Below are 12,535 nucleotides of genomic sequence, written 5' to 3'. Positions count from 1 at the left end.
TGCTTTGCTGTATAGCAAAAATTGACACAACGTTGTGAATCAACTATACTTTAATTAAAAATTTTTTAAAATATTTGACTTGGGCTATAACTTTCACTCCTTTGTGAGTTGATAAAGATGGTCCATTCGCTCTTTATCCATCCAATGGACTTGACTCTGAAGTCAGATTTTGATCCGAAAAAGCTGTGTAAACCCACAGAGTTCTGCCTGCACAGCCAGGCAATCCACCTCTCATGCTATTTCTCTTATCATGTGCCCAAAACTTTCTCTGGATTGCACCTTCAACAGTAAAATGTGGTACATATATACAATGGCATACTACTCAGCCATTAAAAAGTACAAAATAATATCATTTGCAGCAACATGGATACAACTAGAGATTCTCATACTAAGTGAAGTAAGTCATAAAGAGAAAGACAAATACCATATGATACCACTTATTTGTGGAATCTAAAATATGACACAGATGATTCTATCTACAAAACAGAAACAGATCATGGCCAGAGCAGATATATTTGCCACAGGGAGGTGGAGGAGTGGGATGGATGGTGAGTTTGGGGTTGGTAGATGCAAACTGTTATATTTGGAATGGATGGGCAGTGGGGTCCTACTGTACAACACAGGAAATTGTGTGTGATTGGGTCATTCTTTTGCACAATAGAAATTGAAGAAACAATGTAAATCAACTATGCTTTAATTAAAATAAATAAATAAATACATACATATATATATATACATACAACGAAGGTTATGGTAAAGTCATTGGGCTGGTTTTATTGGTATTTGGGCATGACCTAGATCCTTATTCATAACTCCAAGTCAAGATGCTTGGGATTCACATGATCTTGGAAAATGTGCCATTATGTCCTTGACAAAGAAATTCCCTCTAAAATGTTGAGGAAATACTCATGGGAGAGGACAATGGAGGTGGATCCATGGAGAAAAAAACTTCATGACTAAGGGGCCTGGGGAGGGGATACACATATCTCACATCCAAAAAGCTCCCATGGGTACAAAACTAGCAAAAAAGAAGTTCCTTCCTATTTTGGCTCCCTTGCTCATGGGAACCAAATTGCTCAGAGACTAGAGTAATAATGGAATAATTAACTTAATGAGCATTTGTGAGAATTCAACCTCTGAAGCCACCAAAACAGTAAATATGCCCCTTACTTTTCTCACCTTCAGCTCCACCATCACAGGAAGCAAGGAGTTCAACTGTGCTGTTTTAGAGAATCGATGCCTGGTGCCGCCTCCTGCACTTCCATGGAGCTGAGTTGAATTTGCATCACCCGGGGAACTAGAGGCTCAGCAATGACATTAGAGCATGCGCTGTAGGAAAACAGGTATGGAGGCAGGCAGAACTCTCAGAGTATTAACTTTGGTGCCACAAATGGGAATTATACAATGGTAAGAGTCCATTTACTTAAAGCATTCTACACAATTCAAGTGTCTCTCTCACTCTCTTTTCCTCTCAGCTTCTTTCTCTTCTGGAATCCAATTCTGAGACATTCCCACCTTCCTAATGGAAAATGACTTTCTTACACCCCCTTCCCCAACATCTCTCCAGAATTTCTTACCCAACCATCTTAGCCATTTCTCAGGAGCCAAGTTCCTGTCTTCTTCATCAGATTCTCCTGTATTTTTTATCTATCAAATCTGATTAATTCACTCCTTCAAACAAGAAACATTCCCTGGGATTCTGCCTAGTTAGCACTTACAAGTTCATGCAAACAGCTTGTGGTAGTAAGTTACTTAATGTTTCTGTGTCTCGGTTTCTACATTGGTCAAGTGAGGATAATAGTATCCACTTCATAAAATGTTGGGGTTGGTAGATTCAAACTATTACATTTAGAATGGCTAAGCAATGAGGTCCTACTGTACAGTACAGGGAACTATATCCATGGAATATAGGACATGATGGAAGATAATATGAGAAAAAGAGTGTATATGCATACATATATAAATGACTGGGTCATTTTGCTGTACAGCAGAAATTGGCACAACATTGTAAATCAACTATACTTTAATAAAATAATTTTTAATTTTTTAAAAAGATAATGCATGGGAAGTTTTTTAATTATCTCTATCACTTAGCACTTGTACATGTTATGATTATGATGGAATTACTGTAAACATAATTATTTGTCAAAATGATATTCATGATGATAAAATGACCTAAAGTGTACAAAACTTAGCACAATTACTTGATATATGAGGTCTTCAAGTAATTGGGGGCTGTTTGTGTATTTGCAAGTTTCCAGTCCCTGTTCCAAGAGATCTATATTTTTGTTAATACGTGGAATGATTGTAATCTATTTTCTGAGGGACATATGAATACTGTGGGGTTTTTTTCTCTTACACCCACTCTTTATGTTAATTTTTATTTTTGAATAATTTTAGATTTATAGGAAACTTACAAAGATAGTACAGAGAGTTCCCACAGTGATAAAAATGTTTTGGAACTAGATAGAAGAAATGGTTGCAAAACATTCTAAATGCCATTGAACGTCACTTCCAAAAGACTACTGGTTTTTACATATTTGTTTTGTATCAACTGCCTTACCAAAATCATATTCAGTCAAAAGTGGTTTTCAACTGCCAATTCGTTATCTGCAGCCAATCCATCATCTTCCTTTTTGATACTTTTATCTCTTGTATCTTGTTCTCCTTGTATTGAATTGAATGGAACTTGTTGAATGTTGATAAATGACAATAATGATGGTAGACTTTCCTTTCTTCTTTAATAATTAAAGGGGACTACATCTATTGTTCCTGCTACAAGTTTCCACAAGGGCATTTTTGGAGGTAAGCATTGTTGTTTATTTAATTTCTTTCTTAAGAATTTCTTTCTATGTTATCCATCCTGAATCAACTTTGGACATTAATTTTTCCCATAAACAAATACACTTCCAATTTTTAAAATAATTAATATTTTCTTGCCAAGTTGATCATTTCTTTATGTCTGTGTTCATTTTTCTCATTCCTAATTTTAGACATTTGTGTTCTTTTTCTTTCTTTTTTATCCCTTTCATTAGACTTCTAACTTTGCCTATGTGTTCGCTTTTTCCAAAAGATTTGCTCTGGAATTTCTCAGTTCTAGATTTTTTCCTCTTTTTAATTAATTAATTCTGCTTCTCACTTAATTTTCTGCTTCACTTATGTGAAAGTTTTGTGAAACTTTATTGGCAAAGCCTTCCAAATCATTAAGAATTTATTTCTTGAAGATAGACTATGTGTGTGTTCATTTGCAGTTTTTGAAAAATATGAAGAGGCATTCCCATCGTGGTGTAGAGGAAACGAATCCAACTAGGAACAATGAGTTTGGGGTTCAATCCCTGCCCTCACTCAGTAGGTTAAGGATCTAGCATTGCCGTGAGCTGTGGTGTAGGTCTCAGACATGGCTCAGCTGCTGTGGCTATGGAGAGGGCTGGTGGCTGTAGCTCCAATTGGACCCCTAGCCTGGGAACCTTCACATGCTGCAGGTGCAGCCCTAAAAAGCAAAAAAAAAAAAAAAAAAAAAGGACTTTTAATTCCCTCAGTAAAGGGCAACTGATTTTACTTTCAGGCTCATAGGCTAATACTAGAAAAAAAATTGTCAAACATTTATTACCCTTTTTATAGTTTTCATAAATCTTTAATAGCCTATGCTTTTTTCCCAGTCACTACATTAATGTTTCTATGATTTATAATTAAGGCTTTATAGGTTAAGAATACTAACTTCTATTAGTCAAATCAATTATTTTCTGCATTCAGATTTTCTGCATGGAATATTTTCTCATTAATAATATTTCAACTTATGATCAAATTATTGATGTTTTCTTCCCTTACTTTTTTTTTTTTTTTTTGGCTTATTAGGGCCGCACCTGCAGCACATGGAAATTCCCAGGCTAGGGGTTGAATCGGAGCTGTAGCCACCGGCCTACGCCAGAGCCACAGCAACGCGGGATCCGAGCTGCGTCTGCAACCTACACCACAGCTCACGGCAACGCCGGATCCTTAACCCACTGAGCAAGGGCAGGGACCAAACCCGCAACCTCATGGTTCCTAGTCGGGTTCGTTAACCACTGCTCCACGACGGGAACTCCGATTTTCTTCTGATAGTTTTTAAGGTCTCTTGCATCACACTTAACATTTGAAATTTATTAGGGAATACAGAGATAAGATTTAACATTTTTTGTAAATTGTTAATCAATTGTGAAACACTTCTTTGTATTCTCAAAAGACCCTCTAAGGTATCTAGAAATAAAAAATGTGAGCTAAGTTGATAAAAATGTGTACAGATAGGCTTTAATTATAACAAACATCATATTAAATTACAAAACACTAAATTATTCCCTTGAAATAAAGGAAGAATAATAAGAATTCCAATTCTCAATATAAATTTGAAAGTGTTATGGAATTTCAAACGCAATAAGACCTAAAGTTAAACAAGTGTTGTAAATTAATATTACTTGAATAAAGTACATAAATATTAGAGAAAATCTTTAATAAGAGAACCTAGAAAATGCACAACCATACTTTATAAGTACTGAAAAATCTAAGCTTTCTTAAAATAGTAACATTATCAGAGATACAATGTGGAGGAATATCATTATTAATGACATTAAACCTAAAATACATTAAAATACCATGCAGGAATCCTGCCATTTGCAACACCTTGGATGAACCTGGAGGACATTATAAGAAGTGAAATAAGTCAGACACATAAGAACAAATACTGTATGATGCCACTTATATGAAGTATCTAAAGTCATCAAACCCACAGAAGAGAATAGAATATTCGTTGCCAGTGCCTGGAGGGGAAAGGAAATAGGGAATTTTTACTCAACGACTAAAGTTTCTCATGTAAGATGAGTAAGTTCTAGAGAGCTGTGTAAAATATAGTACGTATAGTTAACAATACAGTATTGTACAATATAAAATGTTGGGAGGACACATTGTAATATTCTTACTACACACAAACACACACACAAATGAATACAAGGAAATTTTTGGAGATGATAAATATGTTTACTAACTTGCTTGTGGTGATGGTGTCAGGAGGAATGCCTATGCCCAAACTTACCAAGATATATATACCACATATGTACAATATTTTAGTAAATCAGTTATACTTCAGTAAATCAGTTATACTTCAATAAAGCTAAAAATAAAAGATAAACTCTTAATGCAGTAAGTTAAGGGTCCAGCATTGTTTCTGTGGGTTTGATCCCCTGCCTGGCACAATGGGCTAAAAGGATCTGGCATTGCTGCAACTGTAGCACAGACTGCAGTTGCAGCTCAGGTTCAATCCCTGGCCCAGGAACTTCCATATGCCATGGGTGTGGCCATTAAAAAAAAAAATGACCTTCAGCGAAGACAAACTTGATATATTTTTTTTTAGGGCCACACCTGCAGCATAAGGAATTTCCCAGGCTAGGAGTCAAATCAAAGCTGCAGCTGCTGGCCTATGTCACAGCCACAGAAACACCAGATCCGAGCCACATCTGCAACCTATACCGCAGCTGCAGCAATGCCAGATCCTTAACCCAGTAAGCAAGGCCAGGTATAGAACCTGCATCTTCACAGGCACTATATTGGGTTCTTAACCTGCTGAGCCACAACAGGAACTCCCAAGCCTGACATTTAAAAATTCAAATTTTGTTGAATTTATATAGGGATAGTGATATAAATGAAATGTAAATGATGATAATGATAATATTGATTATTATTTTTTAGCAGAAGGAACACCCAAGGTCCAGAGGATCTAAGATCTAGACGTTACAGAAAGGCAACACAATGAAAGAACCTCTCAATGATCAGAGATCTGCCTAGAGTTAGAGAATTTCCCATTGCCACATGCACTGAGCAGAAAGTGCAAGAGCAGCCATCAGGGATGCAGGAAAGGTGATGATTGCTTAAGGATGCAGGCAAACACTAGAGCAGTGCTCCTCAAAGCTCTGTGTGTCAAAATTCCCAGGAGGGCTTGTTAAAGCAGTGTGCTGGCTTCACATCCAGAATATCTGACTCAGTAGATCATATGAGCCTAAAAACATGCATTTCTGACAGGTTTCCAGGGGATGCTGATGGTGCTAATCAGAGAACATGATTTGAGAACTAATGAACTTAAATAATTTTTCTAGGTAGCAACAGTAACCACAATTTGTCATCAAAGAAGGCCAATCATTAGCCAAAATGAATGACTTCATGATTTCCTTTGGTTTAGATTGAGGATATTTCTATCACTCTGGGGAATACTTATTTGGAGTGAATTTTTATTGCTTTTTTCATCCCTCTGGGCAAACCCAGCAGCCCCATGGAAAGTGGAAACCAAACAGGAGTCAGAAATTTTCTCCTCCTGGGATTCACAAAGGATCCAGCCCTCTTTTGGCTGTTTCTGTCCATGTACCTGATCATATTCACTGGGAACCTGGCCATCATCTTGGCCATCATCTCAGACTCCCACCTCCACACACCCATGTACTTCTTCCTCTCCAACCTGTCCTTTGCTGACTTTTGTTTCACCTCTACCACCATCCCAAAGATGCTGATGAACTTGCAGACAGAAAGAAAAGTTATCACCTATGCAGGCTGCCTCAGCCAGATATTTTTTTTCATTGTGTTTGGATGCCTGGACAATTTACTCCTGACTGTGATGGCCTATGACCGCTTTGTGGCCATTTGTCACCCCCTGAACTACACAGTCATCATGAACCCCCAGGTGTGTGGGATGCTGGCTCTGGGGTCCTGGTGCATCAGTATCATAGGCTCCCTGCTCGGGACCTTGACCCTCTTGAGGCTGTCCTTCTGCAGGAACATGAACATTCCACACTTCTTTTGTGATCTTCCTGAAGTCTTGAAGCTTGCCTGCTCAGACACCCTCATCAATAACATTGTGCTGTATTTTGTGACTATTGCCCTAGGTGTTTTTCCTCTCTCTGGCATCCTCTTTTCTTATTCTCAGATTTTCTCATCCATCCTGAGAATTTCATCAGTCAGGGGCAAGTACAAAGCCTTTTCCACCTGTGGGTCTCACCTTTCAGTGGTTTCCTTATTCTATGGCACAGGCCTTGGAGTCTACCTCAGTTCTGCAATGACTTCATCCTCTAGGACAAGTCTGGTGGCCTCGGTGACGTACACCATGGTCACCCCCATGCTGAACCCCTTCATCTACAGTCTGAGGAACAAGGACATGAAGGGGGCCCTGATTAGACTCCTCAGCAGGGCAGCATCTCTCAGTGTTATGACTTTTACAAGACTCTCCTAAGTAGTGAGGTACATAGTACTAAGGACTAGAAATCCTGGCTTGCTTTATTTAATATTTTTATCTTTCCTAATATTCATATTTTAAAGCAAAATATTCCTTGAGTCTTCAATGCCTTCTCTATTTTCCTTCAAGTTATATCTTGGGTTCCCTTTTTTACTTTGTAACCAGTTGTTTTAACTTCAGGTGAATAGAACCCAGGAATTCCCACTGTGATACAATTATATTAGCCATGTCTCTGGAGCACTGGCACGCAGGTTTGATCCCCAGCCTGGTGCAGTGAGTTAAGTGTCTGGCATTGCAAAAGTGGCAAATGTCACAACTGTCTCTCAGATATGATCCCTGTCCTTAGAATTAATAAAACTGAATGTTTTCTTAGTTATCTTCGGTAATGATTTAAATTTCATTAAAAAAAGATTAATTGAATCTCATGTATTTAATATGTGTCCTCAAAGTAATAGGATATATACCTATTATGAAATATTTCCCTGTAAAATCATTTACAGAGATGTTTTCTAAGGTTATGTGAATGAAATGAACTCAAAGATGTGATTTTTTTTCTGATTCACTCTCCTTTTGGTCACATCAAACTTTGTGAATTTCTCTACTCATTGACAATATGAAGTCCTTGAACTTCCAAACTGTTTATCCATCTTTGAAACTGCAATGACTAGTACATTTCTTAGGAAGAAGTTTATGCCCAGAGAATATTTGTTGAACAGAGTGAAAAAGAGATGGTGCGTGGTTAAACATAGAATTGGGACCAGAAAAATATAACAGTGTTGATTTAATAAAAGCTTTTGAGCTGAAAAGAGATTCAGTTTTGATACTGATAATAAGGTAGTGGGATGGTTGGGAGTTTGGGGTTAGTAGATGTAAACTATTGTATTTAGAATGGATAAGCAATGAGATCCTACTGTACAGCACAGGGAACTATATCCAGCCTCTTGAGACTGAATATGATGGAAGATACCATGAGAAAAATGATGTCTGTGTGTGTGTGTGCGTATATATATATACATGACTGGGTCACCATACTGTTCAGCAGAAATTGGTACAACATTGAAAATCAATTACACATTAATAAAAAATAAATTATCCATCCATCTGTGCACTGTAAATAGTTCTGCTTATTATACATCAGTTGTACCTCAATAAAGGTGTTTGAAAAAATAAAACGGCTCTAGGTATATGTCAGCGCTATTTAAGCATTTTAAACACATTGTCTCATTGAAGTTTTCCACTAACACTTTTATGTGGTGGATGTCACTTCCCCTTAGTTATAGATGAGAAAGTAAGTGTTTATGGTAACCTGATAACTAGCTCAATATCGCACATGTTGATATGATGAGGAGGCTCAAAACTAGGGCTGTCTAAATCAAGCCACTCTCTTAAGTATGATATTGTTATCTCTCAAAATTTATTATAATAATAGTTCAACCTCCAAGGAAACAGTAGACTTCAAACATAAAAACTCCATTTCTGGAAGTCAGCTCCCCAACCAAGCAATACTCTGTTTCTGTGGCTGCGCCTCAGAAATAAATCAAACCCTAGAGTAAGATTAAGACTCCCATAATACTTTAATCTGACATCCTTTCATATGATGGGTGAGCACATTATCATGTCTATATATTTACTTATATTTATCCTTTCTAAATTTTCATTTATATACTTTCAACATTTATTATCTCAGGGCTTTTTATTCTTGTTGGTTTTTCTGTTTTTTATTGTTGTCTAGTTGATTTACAATACTATATTAGTTTCAGGTATACAGCATAAGTGAGTCAACATTTTTGCAGATCATACTCCATTACAGGTTACTATAAAATAATGTCTATACTTCCCCCATGCTATACAGTATATCCTTGTTGCTTATCTATTTATACATAGTACTTTTTGTATATGTTAATCCCATGCCCTTAATTTGTCCCTCCCTCCTTTCCTCTCCCCTTTGGTAACTAAAAGTTTATTTTCTGTATCTATGAGTCTGTTTCTACTTTGCATAGGTATTCACATCCTTTTTTTAAGATTCCACATATGATTGATATCATGCAGAATTTGGCTTTCTCTAACTTATTTCACTAAGCATAATATTCTTTAGGTCTCCATCCACAGTGCTATAAATGGCAGGATTTCATTTATGGCTGAGTAGTATTCCATTATGTGGAGGTGTATAAATATACCAGTTTATATACATAAACATCAGATGCACAGTTTACATTCCCACCAAGAGTGTACTGGAATTCCTTCTCTCTACATCTTTGCCAGCATTTGTTATCTGTGGTCTTTTTAATGACAGCCATTCTGACAGGTATTAGGTGATCACTCATTGTGGTTTGGATGTCCCATATCTCCAAAAAAGGAAGTCACTTCCCTGAATCATTTATTAATCTAGGCTTTAGCTTTGTCACTTCATGGCCTCACCTGCTCTAAGTGGACTGTGACATCTCAAGGGGACATAGAGAGACAGCAGCTTTGGACACTCAGCCAGAATGCCCATGCTTAGAGGAAACCCTCAGCTTCACTGGCATGAGGTCAAATAAAGAAACATGAACCCTACAGTCTGGAACAGGAGTGCTGACCACCTTGGTCCATCATAGGGGTCAGAGCTATGTCCTTCCCACTCCTAACTCCACAAAAATAGCTCCATTGCCCCCAAAGAAAGTATTCCTTAAAAGTGTGTTATCTAGTACAATATACTAGCTATTGTCCACATGTGGCTAAGTCTAAAGTAATTAAAATAAATAAAAATTTTAAAACTTCAGTGCCTTAGTTATACTAGATACATATCAAGTGCTCAATAAATCATGTATGGCTAGTGGCTACCATAGTGAACAGTGCAGGTAGAGAACATTTCCATCATTGCACAAAGTTCTATCAGAGAGCATGGCTTTAGAAGGATGCTGGCTTTTCTGTATAATAATCTGCAAGATGCCCTGTCAAGCCAATCAGATATGTTGCTAGCAAATTTCTCCTATACCTATTTTTAAAAAGTAATTAGCTACATATAGTAGAAGCCAGACTAAAATGGCCTAACCAAAAAAAAATTTCTTTCCTTTTGAAACATTAGCTAAGTAGTCAAAGCTGGACCTCAAGCACTCAGGATCCTTCTAACTTTCTGCTCTACAACCTGTAACATGGGGATCTCACCCTCATGGTCACTAAATAGCTTCTTCCCTTCCAGCCATTGCAACTGCATCCCAGAAAGGTAAAATGGCAAAACATAATATAGAAGCTATTTCATCATCATTTACCATTTAAATGCATCCTGTCTGGCTTCAAACTTTCATATCTGCATCCTTTGCCTGAGTAATTTCTGTAGTCTGCCCTGCCCATGTGCATAGAAAATTAATGGCCCAGAAATCACTCCCTAGCCAAAGACTGACAGAAATTGCTATATAAATCACTTGCCTATTTGGTGAACTAAGTCTGAAGCATATATATTACACTGGTTCCCATCATTCCCTAACAGTAGTCCCAATTAACCAGTCCCAATTAACTGGCTTGATAAACACAAACTTCATGGCTGTTTTCCCTTGCCTGACTCATGTCTCCACTTCCTGGGACCACAAATAACTAGACTGAGCTACATTTCCTGTCCCATGTAGTGTCTTCATTGGAAGCCCCACAAAAGTTATGCCTACCAAAACCTGTGAATGTGGCCTTATTTAGAAAAAGTTCCTTTGCCAATTTAATTAAGGATCATGAAATAATTACGGATTACTTGGGTGGGCTCTAAACCCAATGAGAGTTGTCCTTATAAGATACAGAAGAGGAAAAGACACAAAGAAAAGAAGGACCTGTGGAGTGAAGGCAGAAATTTGAGTGAGGTGGCCACAAGCCAAGGAACACTTGGAGTCACCAGAAGCTGGAGTAGTAAGGAGTCTCCTCTGAAGACTTGGGAGGGAGTGTGGCCCTATTGATATCCTGATTTGGGAGTTTTGGCCTCTAGAACTGTGAGAAAATAAATTTCTGTTCTTGTAAGCCACTCAGGTTGTAGTAATGTGTTACAGTAGCCACAGGAAACTAATACAGACCATAATGAAAATTCTTGGAAAATCTGGAGGTATACCAGAAGCAGCTGCCATCTGTGGTATATATGAGCATGTGCACACGCACACACATACACACACACACACGCGCACACACACACACACACACACAGCTGAAGATCTGCCAATTTGCCTCACTGGCATTAAGTAGTAGATGTCCCTACAATTGCTCTATATCCCCCTAGATCCTCTTTGTATCTCTCTGCCTCCTGGGCCAAGTGTATGTTCATCTCCATGACAAAAGGCTTTGGGTTCTACAGGATACCCTCAACATCAAGGTCAGAGGCAACACAGGTGGACACAGGCTTTCTTCCATCCCCGTGGGTTTCTGTCTCTTGCTTGTTACTTCTAGCTTGCCCTTGATCACACCTCAGTTTACATCCATCTTCTCTTTTCCAGATAAATCCATAAATCAGGTCACATATTTTACAAGAGATTACTTCTGGGGTCAGAGATAAATTTGTCTTCTTCTGGATGACATGAAGAACTTGAATGAATGAAAAGATCAGTCCAATCCACAAATCCCTCCAGAAACTATGTTTTCCTTTTCTCAGGGAATAAAATCAAATTCAAGCCACATTCCTCTCCCTCCTTCCCTCTACAAAAAAGTGATCTATGTTTCCCTTGCTCCTTTATTCTTTAAAACCCAGACTTACAAAGAAAATAGAGCAGGAGGGGATTCCAAGGATTGGAGGAGATGGACTTATGAATCCCTTAACAATATATCACAACTTGCATTGTGACCAGAACTGTGTCCCCCCCAAAATTCCTATGTTGAGGTCCTAATCCCCTCATACCTCAGAATGTATCTAGAGATGGGATTTTTAAAGAGGTAATTAACAATAGCCAAGACAAGGAAACAACCTAAATGTCCAACGACAGATGAATGGATTAAGAGGATGTGGTACATATATACAATGGAATACTACTCAGTCATAAAAAAGAACAAAATAATGCCATTTGCATTTGCAACATGGATGGAAATAGAGACTCTCGGACTAGGTGAAGTAAGTCAAAATGATAAGGACAAATACCATATGATATCACTTATATCTGGAATCTAAAATCTAGGTTCACAAGTGAACCTATCTACAGATAAGAAACAAACTCGTGAACATGGAGAACAGACTTGTGGTTGCCAAGAGGGAGGGGGAGAGAGTAGGAGGGACTGGGAGTATGGAGTTAGTAGATGCAAACTATTGCATTTGGAATGGATGTGAAATGAGGTCCTGCTGTATAG

At 37.9% G+C, this 12,535-nt stretch overlaps 1 protein-coding gene across 1 annotated transcript; it reads left to right on the top strand.

Annotated features, from left to right (window-relative positions):
• The first annotated feature begins 6,239 nt into the window (after nt 1-6,239).
• LOC125124604 (olfactory receptor 7C2) lies at nt 6,240-7,246 on the top strand. Its single transcript, XM_047774667.1, has one exon. The coding sequence runs from the start codon at nt 6,296-6,298 to the stop codon at nt 7,244-7,246; it is 951 nt and encodes a 316-aa protein (XP_047630623.1). The 5' UTR covers nt 6,240-6,295.
• The last annotated feature ends 5,289 nt before the right edge of the window (nt 7,247-12,535 follow it).

Source organism: Phacochoerus africanus, chromosome 4, assembly GCF_016906955.1.
Source record: "Phacochoerus africanus isolate WHEZ1 chromosome 4, ROS_Pafr_v1, whole genome shotgun sequence".
Lineage (NCBI taxonomy): Eukaryota > Metazoa > Chordata > Mammalia > Artiodactyla > Suidae > Phacochoerus > Phacochoerus africanus.
The sequence above is the reverse complement of the archived record's forward strand: the minus strand, read 5'-3'. Positions and strand labels throughout refer to the sequence as shown.

Coding starts and splice junctions, on each gene's coding strand:
- LOC125124604 (XM_047774667.1), top strand. CDS start 6,296: ATGGAAAGTGGAAACCAAACAGGAGTCAGAAATTTTCTCCTCCTGGGA.